We start from the raw sequence: 13,108 nt of genomic DNA, 5'->3' as shown, positions 1-13,108 counted from the left end.
CAACACTCAGTACCCAACCTGAGTGCAGTTTCAGCCCCACAAACATAACCTCTAAGCAGTCAACATGGGAATTTCCTGGTCAGCACAAGGAAATCACTGAGAGGACCCCTCCGTTCCCCTCGGAAGGGTGACCTTGCCTAAAACAATGGATTCTCTGCTGATCCATTTCCTCATTTCCACTCTTTCTCTACCCTTAAAAACCTTTCCTTTTCTGTAGCCCTTTGAGCGCCCTCTGCTGGCCAGACGGGATGCTGTCTGATTCATAAAGCCAAATAGATCTTCAAAACATACTTGGTTGAATTTTTGTTATTTAGCAACACACATAACATAAAATTTACCATCTGAACCATTTTTAAGAGTACAGTTCAGTGGCATTAATTACATTCGCATTACCATACAGCCATCACCACCATCCATCCCCAGAACTTTTTCATCATGCAGATCCAAAACTGTGCCCAATAAACACAAACTCCCCATTGCCTCTTTCCTCCAGCCCCTTGCACCCAGCATGCCACTTTCCGTCTCTGAATCCGACTACTCTAGGAACCTCATAGAAGTGGAGTCATACAGGATTTGTCTTTTTGGGTCTGGATTATTTCACTTTATACAACATCCTCAGGACTATTCCATGTTGTAGCGTGTGTCTGAATTTCAATCCTTTTTAGGACTGAATGATATTCCATTGTACGTGTAGACCATATTTGGTTTATCTGTCCATCCTTCCGTGGACACTGGGTTGTAGCTACTACTTTATTTTTTTTTAAGATTATTTATCTATTTATTTGACAAAGGGAGAAGGAACACAAGCAGAGGGAGCGGCAGGGAGAGAGAGAAGCAGGCTCCTCACTGAGCAGAGAGGCTGATCGCAGGGCTTGATCCCAGGACCCTGGGATCATGACCTGAGCCGAAGGCAGACGCTTAATGGACTGAGCCACCCGGGCGCCCCGTAGCTACTACTTTTTTTTGAGCACGGTATGCCAAGTGGTTCTATTCACAAGCGCACTCTGGTGTTCTTTCAGCTGAGCAGACAGGGACTCTGGGGGGTTCACTCACTGGCCCAAGCCCAGGTTGACTGGGTTTGACCTAGCTTTGACTTCGAAGCCTACGTGCCTCCCCCTAAGCCCCGCTGGGAGGGAGCTTGGACTTTGTTGTGTGTGCTCATCCAAACAGGGTAGGAAGGAGCAAACCAAGATAAGCTCAAAGCCCCATGGACAAAAGTGACCTCAGGGGAAAGGTGCTTATTAACTGCCCCCCCAGCAGGGCAATGTTTTTTGGTTTCAAAGGTTATTATAGTCACTGTGGAAAAATCAGTACCCCTATTGTTATGTTGTAGCTGCTGGGTTTTAAGTCGCAGGAAGAATTTGGAGAACGGTTTTGTTCTAAAAAAAAAAAAAAGGAACAAAGCCTCTTGGTAGGGAAATGTTAAATATTCAAATGAGTGAAGGCGTGGTGGGTGTGGGTCTGGGGCGAATTCAGCTGCTGAGGCTGGTCTGGGTGGGCACAGAGCTGGGTCTCAAGGAGAAACCATGCACAGGGGTCCTGCCAGCATGTCTGCTCCTCACTCAGCAACAGGGAAGTCCCTTCCTACCTTGGGCCCGCAGTTTCCTCCGCTACAAGAGGGTGTTCTAGTTGGATGGTTTTCAAATAGGTAACTGCTTCAAACTGTAGCCGAATTCAGGCCAGTAAATAAAGCATAACGTGGAGAGCACCTGTTTCATTCAGGGGTGGGTGCTGGAACCCCCTCCCTCCTGCCTCTTTCCTTCCAAACTTGCCCCCACCATGCCCCAGCCAGGAGGAGTCACCATGAGCGCTCAAGGTCACCGTGGATGCATTCAGCCTGAAAAAGGCTCCAGACTGGGCCCCGGTGGCCGTCCCTCCTACCTCTGGTTCACATTTGCTGAGCCGGACAGGGTGTGCCTTAGGTAAACCCCAAGTTTAGATTCAGTTCCTCTAGCTCTTTGAACCCTGAGCCAATGTGTTTACTGTCTTGTCCTGCAAATTTGCCAAGTCTGGTGGAAACTAAAATTAAAAGGTGCGTGTGTGGTTTTTCTGTTCTCAGTGAAGAGATGACAGGCTTTGCATTTGTATAGTAAGAAAGAGGAGGAGGCAGCTCTGGGCAGCAAAGACATTTTAGAATCGGCTGGGTAATTTGAACGTGACAAGTTCCATGTTTTAATTCTTAAGATTCTTCACGTCCTTGCTTAGCCTGGGGATATTTCATAGTCCCTCTGCCCCAGAAATCAGAACATGGTTAGTGCATGCCCTCTTCCTGCTGCCAACACTGGACCCTCTTTACTCCTCCTTAATAGTATACGTGTATTTTTATTTTTTGGAAGAAGGGTGTGGGGCATGCACCTGTGTGTGTGGTGTGGGTGTCTGGAAACGTACAGCTGCTGTAGGCTGTATATACCAGAGCAAGCCAAAGCCCACTTTTTAGTATTTAACCAGCTGAGAAACTAGATAATAGAGAGCAAATGTGGAGAAAGGAAATTATAGGTAGCAGTCAAGAAGGGCACCCCGACATCCACAAACGATTTTCCTCCTTCTCCTTCACGGTGTTCAGAGTCTCCCTTCATCCCCAGAACACCCACAGTAATGCCCCCCCATCCTGTCCCCCATCAGGCACCAGGCTACGGGGACAGCTGGTGACTTGTTACTGCCCGTATTTTATAGATGATTTATGCTTGGTACTTTAAAAAAAAAAAAAGTACTGAGTTGTATAAAATAAAAAGTTGGCTCCGCTTTCCCTCATCTAGAAGTAGCTACTATGAATAGTTTAGTGAGTATTTCCCAGACGGTTTTTTAAAAGATGCTTTTAAGTGTGGCGGGGCGGGGGGCATGCGTATGTGCATATGAGCGTACATGTGATTTTTATAGAACTGGAATCATGCTGCTTTTTCATTTACTAGAGCGCAGACAGATTTTCCTGCCAATACATGTAGATTTACCTCATCCATCGCAACGGCTGCTTGTTGCTCCAGAATACAGGTGGACCATCATTTATTTAGCCAGGCTGCCCGAGCTCCTGCTTTGATGGACTTGCCCCTTGCTGTCTCCACTGTCTCGGCAATGAAACCATAGACCCAGTTAAGTGCATCTTCTGAGGCAGAGACCTGTTGTACATCGTGGAAGGAGCAAAAGGGGAGATGAGAGAGGAGAAATCCCACTGGGTATGGACGCGGGAGGAGGATGTCTCTGGGAGGAGGTCTGAGTTCTAGAAGATGCTGCTATGCCCTCCCAGCTGTAGGAACCTCCCGGGCAGATGAGGTGATTGAGAGCTCCTCCCCTGTCAGCACTCTGGGTGAAGAGTGGGGACAGAACTTGGTCTCCTTCATTGTATGCGACATATCTGGGGTTCCTCGAACAGTGAGTGAAACACGTGCCTGGGGAGGAAGCTGGGCTGGGGGCAAGATCCCGCGCCCTGTGCTCAGCACACCTGTCATCCTGCTGGAGGGGGGGCAGGTGCCCGGGCCCCCTGAACCCGAGTCCCTTTACATAGGCCCTAGTCCCTCTCCGTCTTCACCCACCCTCCCAATCACGAGATTTCCTGAAGTGGTGTATTATTCTTCTAGGGCTTCTGTAACCAACTACCACACCCTTGGTGGCTTGAAACAACAGAAATTTATGCTCTTACAGTTCTGGAGGCCAAATTCCGAAATCAGGTTGTTAGCAGGTTTGGTTTCTTCTGGGGGGCCTGAGGGGGCAATCCATTCCATGCCTGTCTCCTAGCTTCTGGCGGCACCGGAAACCCTCGGCACTCCTTGATTTGTAATCTGTCACTCATCCGAGATCCTGATGGTCTCATCCACACAGACTCCATTGCCGTACAAGGTCACATTCACGGGTACTGGGTATTAGATCCTTGGACATGCCTTCTTGGGGACCACTCCTCAACCCACTACAGTGGCATGTGGTAACACTGGGGTATGAATAAAAATGTATCTCACCAAAAACTACATTTCCTTCATTGGTTCTTCAGGTCAATTTTAAGGATCAGACTGAGGAGTGTGACAAGATATCCACACAGACATGTTTATCCAGCAGTGGGAAATAGGTCTCAGGGGTAAGGACAAAGCGAAGGATACTAATCTGGAAGGCACAGAAAGCAAGGAGAAGAGAATTACAAGTTTCCTCATAGCTATGAGCTTCTATGGTTTCAAGTTTAAAATAGAGAAAGGGAGGAGGCCGAGGTGGTTAGTTGGAAAGGCCAAGAAATTCTGATGAATTCTCCCAGGTGTGGGTTTCCTTACACTTCTAGTCATTCACACTGTAAGAAGTCTCCCTTAAACAACTCCGAGTACTCTCGACACAAAGCTCCAGGATTCATGGAATTCCAGAGGCTTTGTTCTAGGAGCTTCTTTCTGAACCCAGAGCTGTCTTCAGTTTGCCTGCCCCTGATAGCTTTGGGTCATAAGACAGCGGATTCTACCATTTGTCTCTGTTCTGTAGGTTACTGCTCAGCCCCGCCGCAAGCTGGGGCGAATATGAGCTCGTGGTGGAGAGCAGAAAAATAAAAGCCACAATCATTTAGAAGGCACGCCCACCAAAGTCTTTCTCTCCTATTCTGGTCTCCTTTTCTCCTCACTTCCCTTTCTCCTTCCTACCCACCTGGGACCTCCTATTACCATGCTCTGACCATGGGAACAAAAATATGAATAAGATACAGTGTGTGTCCATAAGAGACTCACAGGCTGGTGAGGGGACCAGATCCCAAAATAGACATTTCTGGTGCAGTCCAGTAACTTTAAAGATGGGGATACTATTAGTGATAATAATTACCATTTATTGGCGTTTCAGAAATAGGCATTATCATTATCTTGTAGAATCCTTACAAAACTCCCATTTTATAGATGAGGAAATTGAGGCTTCGAAATATTAAGTTGCCCAGTTAAGTATCAGGACAGGGACTTGCAGTCTTGTTTGCTAGATTCCAAAGTCCATGCCCTAAGGGCTCCACTCAGGAGCACAGAGGGTGGAGCCCCTCCCTCGGGGCAGGCAGGAAGCTTGTCATTGGTCTGTGGGACTTAAAAATATGGTATCACCTTTAAAACTTACAGAGCCAGATGATACCAGCAGGGCACATGACCAGAGTACAAATGTTATCATCGTCTCCCCTTTCTGGCCCTCACCTTTGTCCTCGTTCTCCCTGTTGATCTGATCTACTTTCATGTGGGTGGACAGACTTATTTACCTTTTTGATCCCTTTGATCCCTTTGATTTTTTACTGACCCATTTGGCATCCATCTGCTCTTCTAAGGACGATTTGCGGGTCAAAGCCCTGTCCAGACCTCTGCGCCTGTGGAGACTCCTCCTGACCCTGGGCTCGTGAACAGCAGCGGTTTCTGGGATGAGGACGGCTCCCAGTAAATAAAAGCGATGACCCATATGACAGGCAGGGCTGACCGAGGCTTTTATCGATCACTTAAAATATACTTCCTTCCATGGCTTTTTTCTTGCTGTGGTGTTTGATCGCAGAGCAGAAGGTCATGACTGCATCTCCATCATAATTGAATCTGACAAATGGGAGGGGGGTTGTAATGAACACTTCGGCATTGCTCGCATCAGAAAATCTCAAACTGCAGACGCAGCGCTGCGGAATATAAATGTTTCCTTTCGTGCCTGCTGCCTTCTCATAGATCCAGAGCCCTCACCATGTCGATGTGCAGAACAAACGAAGTGCTGTGTATCACGGGGCCTCTTAATGTGTGCAGGGCGGAGAGGGCTGCGGGTCACTAGAACGCTTTAGAGACTTGGCCTATAGCACCGTCCTCTCTGAGAACATGAAGGGGAGGAGAGAAACCAACAACATGAAGGGGAGGAGAGGAACCAACATACAGGTTCAGCCCCTGCGTGTCCTACGACCAGTCACAGATGCTCCCAAGTGGATGCTTCCCTGCCCTCAGGGTGGCCTGAGGGGCCACACTAAAGCACTATGGGATCCAACAAGAATACAATTATTTTTTTTTTTAAGATTTTATTTATTTATTTGAGAGAGAGAGAATGAGAGACAGAGAGCATGAGAAGGAGGAAGGTCAGAGGAAGAAGCAGACTCCCCACTGAGCAGGGAGCCCGATGCGGGACTCGATCCCGGGACTCCAGGATCATGACCCGAGCCGAAGGCAGTTGCTTAACCAACTGAGCCACCCAGGCGCCCAAGAATACAGTTATTTTATTGGGATGGCTGAAGGCAGGACTCTGTGGACAAGGCAGTTTTGGGGACAGGTGTTGAAGGTTCTTTGAAGACCACACTAAGGGAACTAGGTGTCCTTTTTTTTTTTTTTTTAAGATTTACTTATTTTAGAGAGTATGGGGGGAGAGGGAGAGAATCTCAAGCAGACCCCCCACCCCCGCTGAGTGCAGTGGGGGCTCAGTCTCAGGACCCTGAGGTCATGACCTGAGCCAAACCCAAGAGTCTGAAGCTTAACCGACTGCGCCCTCCAGGTGCCCTGGGAGCTAGCTGTTCTTGATGGAAGTTCCAGTCTGCTAAATCAGGGAGCTGGGAAAGTAAGGGTGCCCACTCAGAAAACATTCTGTGGTCCATTTCAGCTGGTGTCTGGGCACGTTCAGGTGAGCCCCTGGAAAGCAGGAGAAAGAAGTAGATTGGCACTGGGTTATAGACTGAATGTGTCCTCCCCAAGTCACATATTGAAATCCTGATCCTCACTGTGAGGGTGTCAGGAGATGGGACCTTTGGGGGACGTTAGGTCATGAGGGTAGTGCCCTCGTGAATGGGAGGAGCGTCCTCTCCAGAGGAGAGCTCCCTCGCCCTTTCTGGCATGTGAGGGCATGGTCAGAAGACAGGGAGTCTGCAGGCTCCTTGATCTCAGCCTTCCTAGCCTCCAGCCTGAGAAATGAATGTCTGTTTACAAGCTCCCAGGTGTATAGGATTCCGTTCCGGCAGCCGGAACGGACTAAGACACCGCCATACTCTTTCTCAGGTCCTGCCATAGCACTGGTCTCCTCGGGACTGTGTTGGGGAAGGATCTTGATTCTTTCCGAGCAGTTGCCCTGGGGTGGGGGTGGGGGGTCTCTGCCTCGGGGACAGCTATCTTCCTTTGCACAGGTTTTATAACAGCTTTCAGGTCCAAGGGCGTTCAATTTCCAGAAAAGAAAGACTGGGTTAAAATGTTCTTTTATGCCCTAAAAAATCACGTACCGGGAGACTAGCCAGTAGATTAACTCCACTGATGGATCTCGAAGCCCCTTGCCACCCCGTTTTAGTGTCTGTATGTGCTCCTAGATGGAGGATTTGGGTAAGAAGAAGGGGAGGTGGGGAGCTGAGGAATCCAGACCCTGAGTTTCTAGCAAGAGAAGGGGCCCAGTATCTATGGAACAGATGAAGCAAGTTCCAGTCAGAGACCTGGAAATGACCAAAGAACCATGTGTTAGGTTAGGCATCATGTGTAACAACGCTCCCATGAGCGGGGAGACCTGGTAATCTGTCACCACAAAGGATATGGGTCCCAGCTCTTCCCAAGGCAGCCTTGCTGCCCTGACCTTTGGGAGACAATCCATGGGCATGGAATAATAATTGGTCTATAATAATTTAGGCCCAACTCAAAGAGGTTGGGTTTGAAGTTACCGTAGCAAAAGGAGATGCGTGAATGGAACAACTTTTGGCTTTTCCACTTGGCTTCTTGGAATCCTTGGAACCGTTCCCTCACCAGCAACTACTCCTGTCCAGCCCTCCCCCTGTCCCTTAAAGGGCTTATTACAAGTAAGACATACTCACTGTAGGAATTTTGAAAAACAGAAGAAAGCAACAACCATAAACCCACTTCCCGGGGGGGACCGCTGTTAGCATCTTGTGTTTTATTTGAAGCTTTTAAAAGATGTGTTTCAATGGAAAATCCAAACTAATGCACTTCTAATGAAACGTGGGCTGGATGGGACAGAGGTTGGGAGCTTCCGGCTTTTGGTCAGATCGGGGAGGGCTCTGGTTCCCAAGATTTCTGCAGAGTCCTTCCTTTTGCTTTCTTGATTTGTTTTAGGGAGTGGCTGAGGCCGAACTGGAACAGAACCTGAGTCGGACTTTCAAAAGCTTCTTCAGAGCAAGTGATGACATGGTGAGTGTTGCAGGGGGTGGGAAGGCGGGGGGTGGGGGGAGGTAGCGGGGACGGGAGGGGAGGAATGGGGAGCTGCAGAGGTTCGAAGGCCTCTGGAAGGCTTCCCTGGGAGGGAAGGGTCCTGGGGTGTGGCAGGGTCTGGAAATGAACAACGTGGCCTTCTTTTCTTTGACTTCTGTAGTCAGGGTCATCGAGGTCCTCACTCGACCACTCCCCTTGCCATGGGGAAAGGTTACATCCTCCCTGTCCCACACCAGTAGGGCTTTGGGATGAAGATCAGAGAAGGATTATAAAGGATTTTAATAGCAACAGTTGAGAAGTTGTGCTGTGACTGCTGCTACCATTTTCACACGCAGAATTGTTCATCCAAGTCCTAAATCAACTGATACCACTAACCCTTGTCTTGAAAAGGAGCCTAGAACACTTTTAACTCCATAACCCCAGCCAGCTGTCTTTTTTTTTTTAAGATTTTATTTATTTATTTGAGAGGGAGGGAGAGCACAGAGAGGGAGAGAGAGGGAGAAGCAGACTCCCCACTGAGCAGGGAGCCCGCTGTGGGACTAGATCCCAGGACCCTGGGATCATGACCTGAGCCAAAGGCAGACGCTTAACCGACTGAGCCACCCAGGTGCCCCACCCCCACCCCAGCCCGCTGTCTTGTGTGTGGGTCGTCCTGTCACTCCCGTGTTTGCCAGCGCCTTTGCTGGTCACCCCTGGCATTTCGCTTTCCGTTTCGTGCAATTTCTTCCTCCCCGAAGTACCTTCTTAGGTAGTTCTCTCCCTAAGAGTCTGTTAATAATAAACTTATAATTTTTGGCCTGAGAATATTTTTATTTTGATCTTCAGTCCTGTAGACTAGTTCATCCAAGGATGGAATTCTAGGTAGAAGCTTCTGTCATTGCTTCTTAAAAATCAGCCCGAGGTCTGCCCTCCTCCTTTCTGTAGTGATGTCTAATCGGCAGTTCAATACATCTTCAAAGTTTTCTTTTTAATTTCCACAAACAGGGTTTTTGTTTATGTATGAAAGTTGTATTTGGCTCTTTTTCAAATCGTTCTAATCTTTTGTGAGAGAGTCTTGTTGTATTCTTGTGTTCTAGTTCCTTCTTTTATGTCTTTAATCATGTTAAGCATACTTATTTTTTTCATTCTCTCTCTCTCTTTCTCTGAAAGTCCTATTACTTGATATTGTTGAAGACTCTGATTTTACTGTTTGCTGTGTTTGCTGACTCTTGCAAAGGGGCCTGTGTGTGTGCGTGAAGGGTGTGGGGGTGTGGCGGAGTATTCTGAAATTTTGCTTTGTGAGCTCATCTTCAGCAGCCCTGAAACTGCACCAATCTGCTTCCGCTGGGCTTGAGAAAAAATCCTCCTGTGCTTTAGCATTTGCTGCCTCTGCCAGGCATCCCGGGGGCATTACCAGCCCAGGCCCACTTTTCTTCTGTTGTTGTTTACCTCACACCTTGGGGGTTTCCAGGTCCTGTAGATAGAGTAGGTTTGAACCTGACCACCTATGAAGGCAGGCTTATAGCTGTGAATTCCTAGGGGAGCTTTTGTGGTTTCCTCTTCGTACCAAACTGAAATGGAACAAGTCCTTTGACATTGCTCCACGTGAGGGGTGGATTTTTTTCCAGCCCACCCTTTCGCCGAGGACTGCAGATTTCCTGGGTGTGCAGTAGAGGGGTGGAGAGTATCTCCTGTTTAACTTCCCACCCGCCATTGGTCTAAGGTCTCATCTCTTGTTCCCATGGGTTGTGTCAACCCAAGTTCTTACATGACCAAGGCCTGCAAGCACCCAGGAGCAGCCTTGGTACAGAGCTTTGGTTGTTAACCACCTCGGCTCTGACCCCCGAAGATGTCTCTAGCTCTCTTGGGAGTTGAGCATGTTTGTGTGACCTGATGGCACTCGTAGGCCTTTGGTTGTGACAGGGTTTACACATGACCTGTTTCAACGTTTTTCCTTTACTTCATCCATGACGAACTTTCTAACCTTCCTTTTCCTTACAGGCTTTTATCAGAGTGAGCCGAGTCCGTGAAATGGGTAAGAGAGATTTTTAGGAGGTGGGGGGGCAGGAGGCTCATGGCAAGAATCAGATGAAGGTTAAACAAGTGTCCATCTGACTGCTCTGAGCAGAAGCATTCTCCCCACCCCCCTCCACCCCCCGCTCCAGCTCTGAACTGTGACTTAACATAGGCCCCCACTGGTGAATAGCGCTCACCTTAGCCTTGGGCTGACCACACGGCCTTGGTTCCTGCCGCCCCAGGGAACTTTGGGTCCACGATCTTAAACCATAAGAGCTTAGCGGAATCTTAGAGCTCATCAGGGCAATCCCACCCTCTGCTGATAAGGACCAAGACCTAAGATAGGAACTGACCTTTGCAGGATCACCTGGTGCACACGGAGCCCAAGTCAGCTAGACCCCAAGCCAGAACTCCTCTGGTCATGATCCACTGGCCTTTCCTCTATCCCTATCTTGCTTTCCCATCATTTCCAGTTCCCCCACATGAAGACCATCCTTGTTCTCCCTCCTGGGTTGGATGTAAGTGCAGAGTCGAAGCCGAGAGCAGTTAGGAGCTCATCCCCATGGTGCCCAGATCCAGCACTGCTCCCACAGAACCTTGCTTTTGCCCCCACACGATGGCCTTGCCAGCATGCACTCGTACTAATAAAGACGATCGCTACCTCTTGTTTGAGCACCTACTGTGTGCATCGAACACGGGCCTGGCCCCCTGGAGATCTATTCTTTATCGTCCTCATGACAGCCTTTAAAAATCCCATTGTTACCACTATTCTACAGGTGAGGAAAATGGATCTCGGAAGAGTTAAAGTATTTGTTCAAAGGGGTGAGGCTGGTCTTAAACTCCTCCTACGCTAAAGGTCATACTCCTCTCATTGGTTAAGAATGCCTTCTCCTTCCTTCCCTCCCTCTCTCCCTCCCTCCCTGTCACGCAGTCACTTGTTCATTCCTTCATTCCCCGAGCATGTGGAGCCCACGCTTGATGGGAGGCAGGGGCGGATAGCTAGATGCACAAAGCACAGCTGCTGCCTTAGGGTGGCAGACAGCAGTGGTCACGGGAGGAGAGCAGGTGGGGGCTCTTACAGAGGTGCTGAGTGAGCCAGGAGCCCCACGCCGGGTCAGGGAGGCGCCCTGATCACATACCCCGTTGATACATCTCACAAAAGTCTGCATCACCCAGTTCCTATGCTTTTGAGGCTCAAGAGCCTGAAAATGGTGAGTCAGCCCTGTTCAAGCGCCAGTGTTACTAGCCCTTGTGGCTGTCCCCTGTGACATAGCAGCGGTCCCCAGGCTGCCCATTGTCATCGCAAGGTGGCCGCCAAGGGGACTGGGGACTGTTAGGACACAGGGTACACCTCTGAGGACAAGATAGGATGCCACAGTGTGCAGAGGATCATGAGCATCAGAAGGCAACAGAATGCGTGCTCCCTGTCCTGGATTTTCCTCCAGCCTAAGAGAAAAATCAGAGCACACACTTCTGAAAATTCTGAGAATCAGTGGAGGTATCTAAAGAGGGACGTTATTAGTTAGGCCATTTAGAAAAGGTTTAGTGGCGGGGGAGAGGGTAGCTGGAGGGCTGGTGGGACCTGGTAAACAGTAAATAGTGTCATCCTGGAATTACGTCGTGAGTTTTTGAGGAAAGGGATATGGTTTGTCCCCAAGTTCATCCTGGAAGGGGAGGTCTGCGTGTGTGATGTCACTGGGTTCCAGAACGACAGCGAGGGCACAGATGTGCAGCTCGAGAGGAGATGGGCTCGTTGTGGAGAGAAAAAGAGAATGAATGAAGGAACACGAGACCCCTCCCTGTGAGTTCAGATGTGCCAGGAGAGGCAGTTCGGTGCCCAGCCTCAGTTGGGAACACGCCGGAGTTAGGACTCGGGTGCCTGGCCCCGGGCTGGGAGCAAACAAGTGGCTGTTTGCAGGAGGACTCTTAGTGAGGGCCCCAGAAGAGCCCAGCCTCAGCAGCATCGTCACCGAGGAGGACATCCGGGTCTATGTGCAGCAGTTCCAGAAGTCCGGTTTCAGGTAAAGACAACAGTGCCCCAAACACAGTAGAGAGCCCATCGGCCAAGAGGGGCTCTTCTGCTCTCAGGGTACAGGGTGAGGCCTGGCTGTCCCTCCTGTGAATGTGTGGCCAGCTTCTGCTTGACCACCTCCGGTGTCAGGAGGCTCACTCCTGAAGATACTCGGCCTGCTCTAGTGTAGGATAACTCAGCTTGCTTCCCCTTATGCTGATAGGCCCCCTCAGAACAGATGGTTAAAAACATTTTTTCAGTCATAACCTCTGAGAGGACCAGAGGACAGCTCTGGGTTCTTTCTTGAGAAAAACACAAAGCCTACCTAAACTCAGAAGTTGCATGTATCTTCAGAGGAGGGTTATCGACCTCTCTTGTTCTTGGTGTTTGTTGGTTGGTTGGTTTGTACTGAGGATTGGGAGAGTGTTCAGGTCCGGGCCTGGCTGTCCTTACCTGTCCAGAGAGGCCTCTTTGAGCCCCCTCCCTATATCCCATTGGAAAGGGTGCGTCCGCACCATATCCACCTCACAAAGTCCCTCTTCAGTAGGTTCCGGGGCCGGGGAGTGGTTTCTAGATGGTGAGGGAACGAAACAAAGCTCCCATTATCTAACACGACAGCCCTCAGAGAATGTGGCGAGCCCTTGTAGGGCCAGCTTCTGTGTGTTTTGGGAAGCTCCCTTCAGAGGCTGCCTCGGCCGAGCCCTGAATGCCTGCACTAGGCCTCGCTCCTTAAAGCCTAGCAGGTGTGTTGGGCAACCAGATGGGAACCCTGGGCTCTGTTCTCTTCCCCTCCTGCAGCAACCTTTGCTCCCACTGGGAAGACTGGCTCTGCACGGAGCTGGCTCCCTGGGAGGTCTGCAGCCGAGTCCTCTACTAAGCTTTCTTGTTTTTGTTCCCTGATCTTCCCCACCCCCAGAGGTCCCCTAAACTGGTATCGAAACATGGAGCTGAACTGGCAGTGGGGCTGCAAAGCTGTGGGATGGAAGGTGAGTGCTGGTTCAGTGTGGTTGCGCTC

General features: G+C 49.7%; 1 protein-coding gene across 4 annotated transcripts in view; it reads left to right on the top strand.

Moving 5' to 3' along the window:
• Positions 1-13,108, top strand: part of EPHX2 (epoxide hydrolase 2) — a 72,095-nt gene that overhangs the window by 49,704 nt on the left and 9,283 nt on the right. For all 4 annotated transcript variants that reach the window (XM_045880056.3, XM_064585350.1, XM_064585351.1 and 1 more), the window contains 4 exons: positions 7,992-8,066; positions 10,068-10,101; positions 12,001-12,103; positions 13,010-13,079. In XM_045880056.3, the coding sequence (XP_045736012.1) occupies positions 7,992-8,066; positions 10,068-10,101; positions 12,001-12,103; positions 13,010-13,079 (282 nt within the window). The remainder of the gene's footprint in view (positions 1-7,991; positions 8,067-10,067; positions 10,102-12,000; positions 12,104-13,009; positions 13,080-13,108) is intronic.

The sequence above is a fragment of the Mirounga angustirostris genome, unplaced genomic scaffold, assembly GCF_029215605.1.
Source record: "Mirounga angustirostris isolate CCGP_5_RB_7025 unplaced genomic scaffold, mMirAng1.0.hap1 SCAF_2, whole genome shotgun sequence".
NCBI classification, from domain to species: Eukaryota; Metazoa; Chordata; class Mammalia; order Carnivora; family Phocidae; genus Mirounga; species Mirounga angustirostris.
The sequence above is the reverse complement of the archived record's forward strand: the minus strand, read 5'-3'. Positions and strand labels throughout refer to the sequence as shown.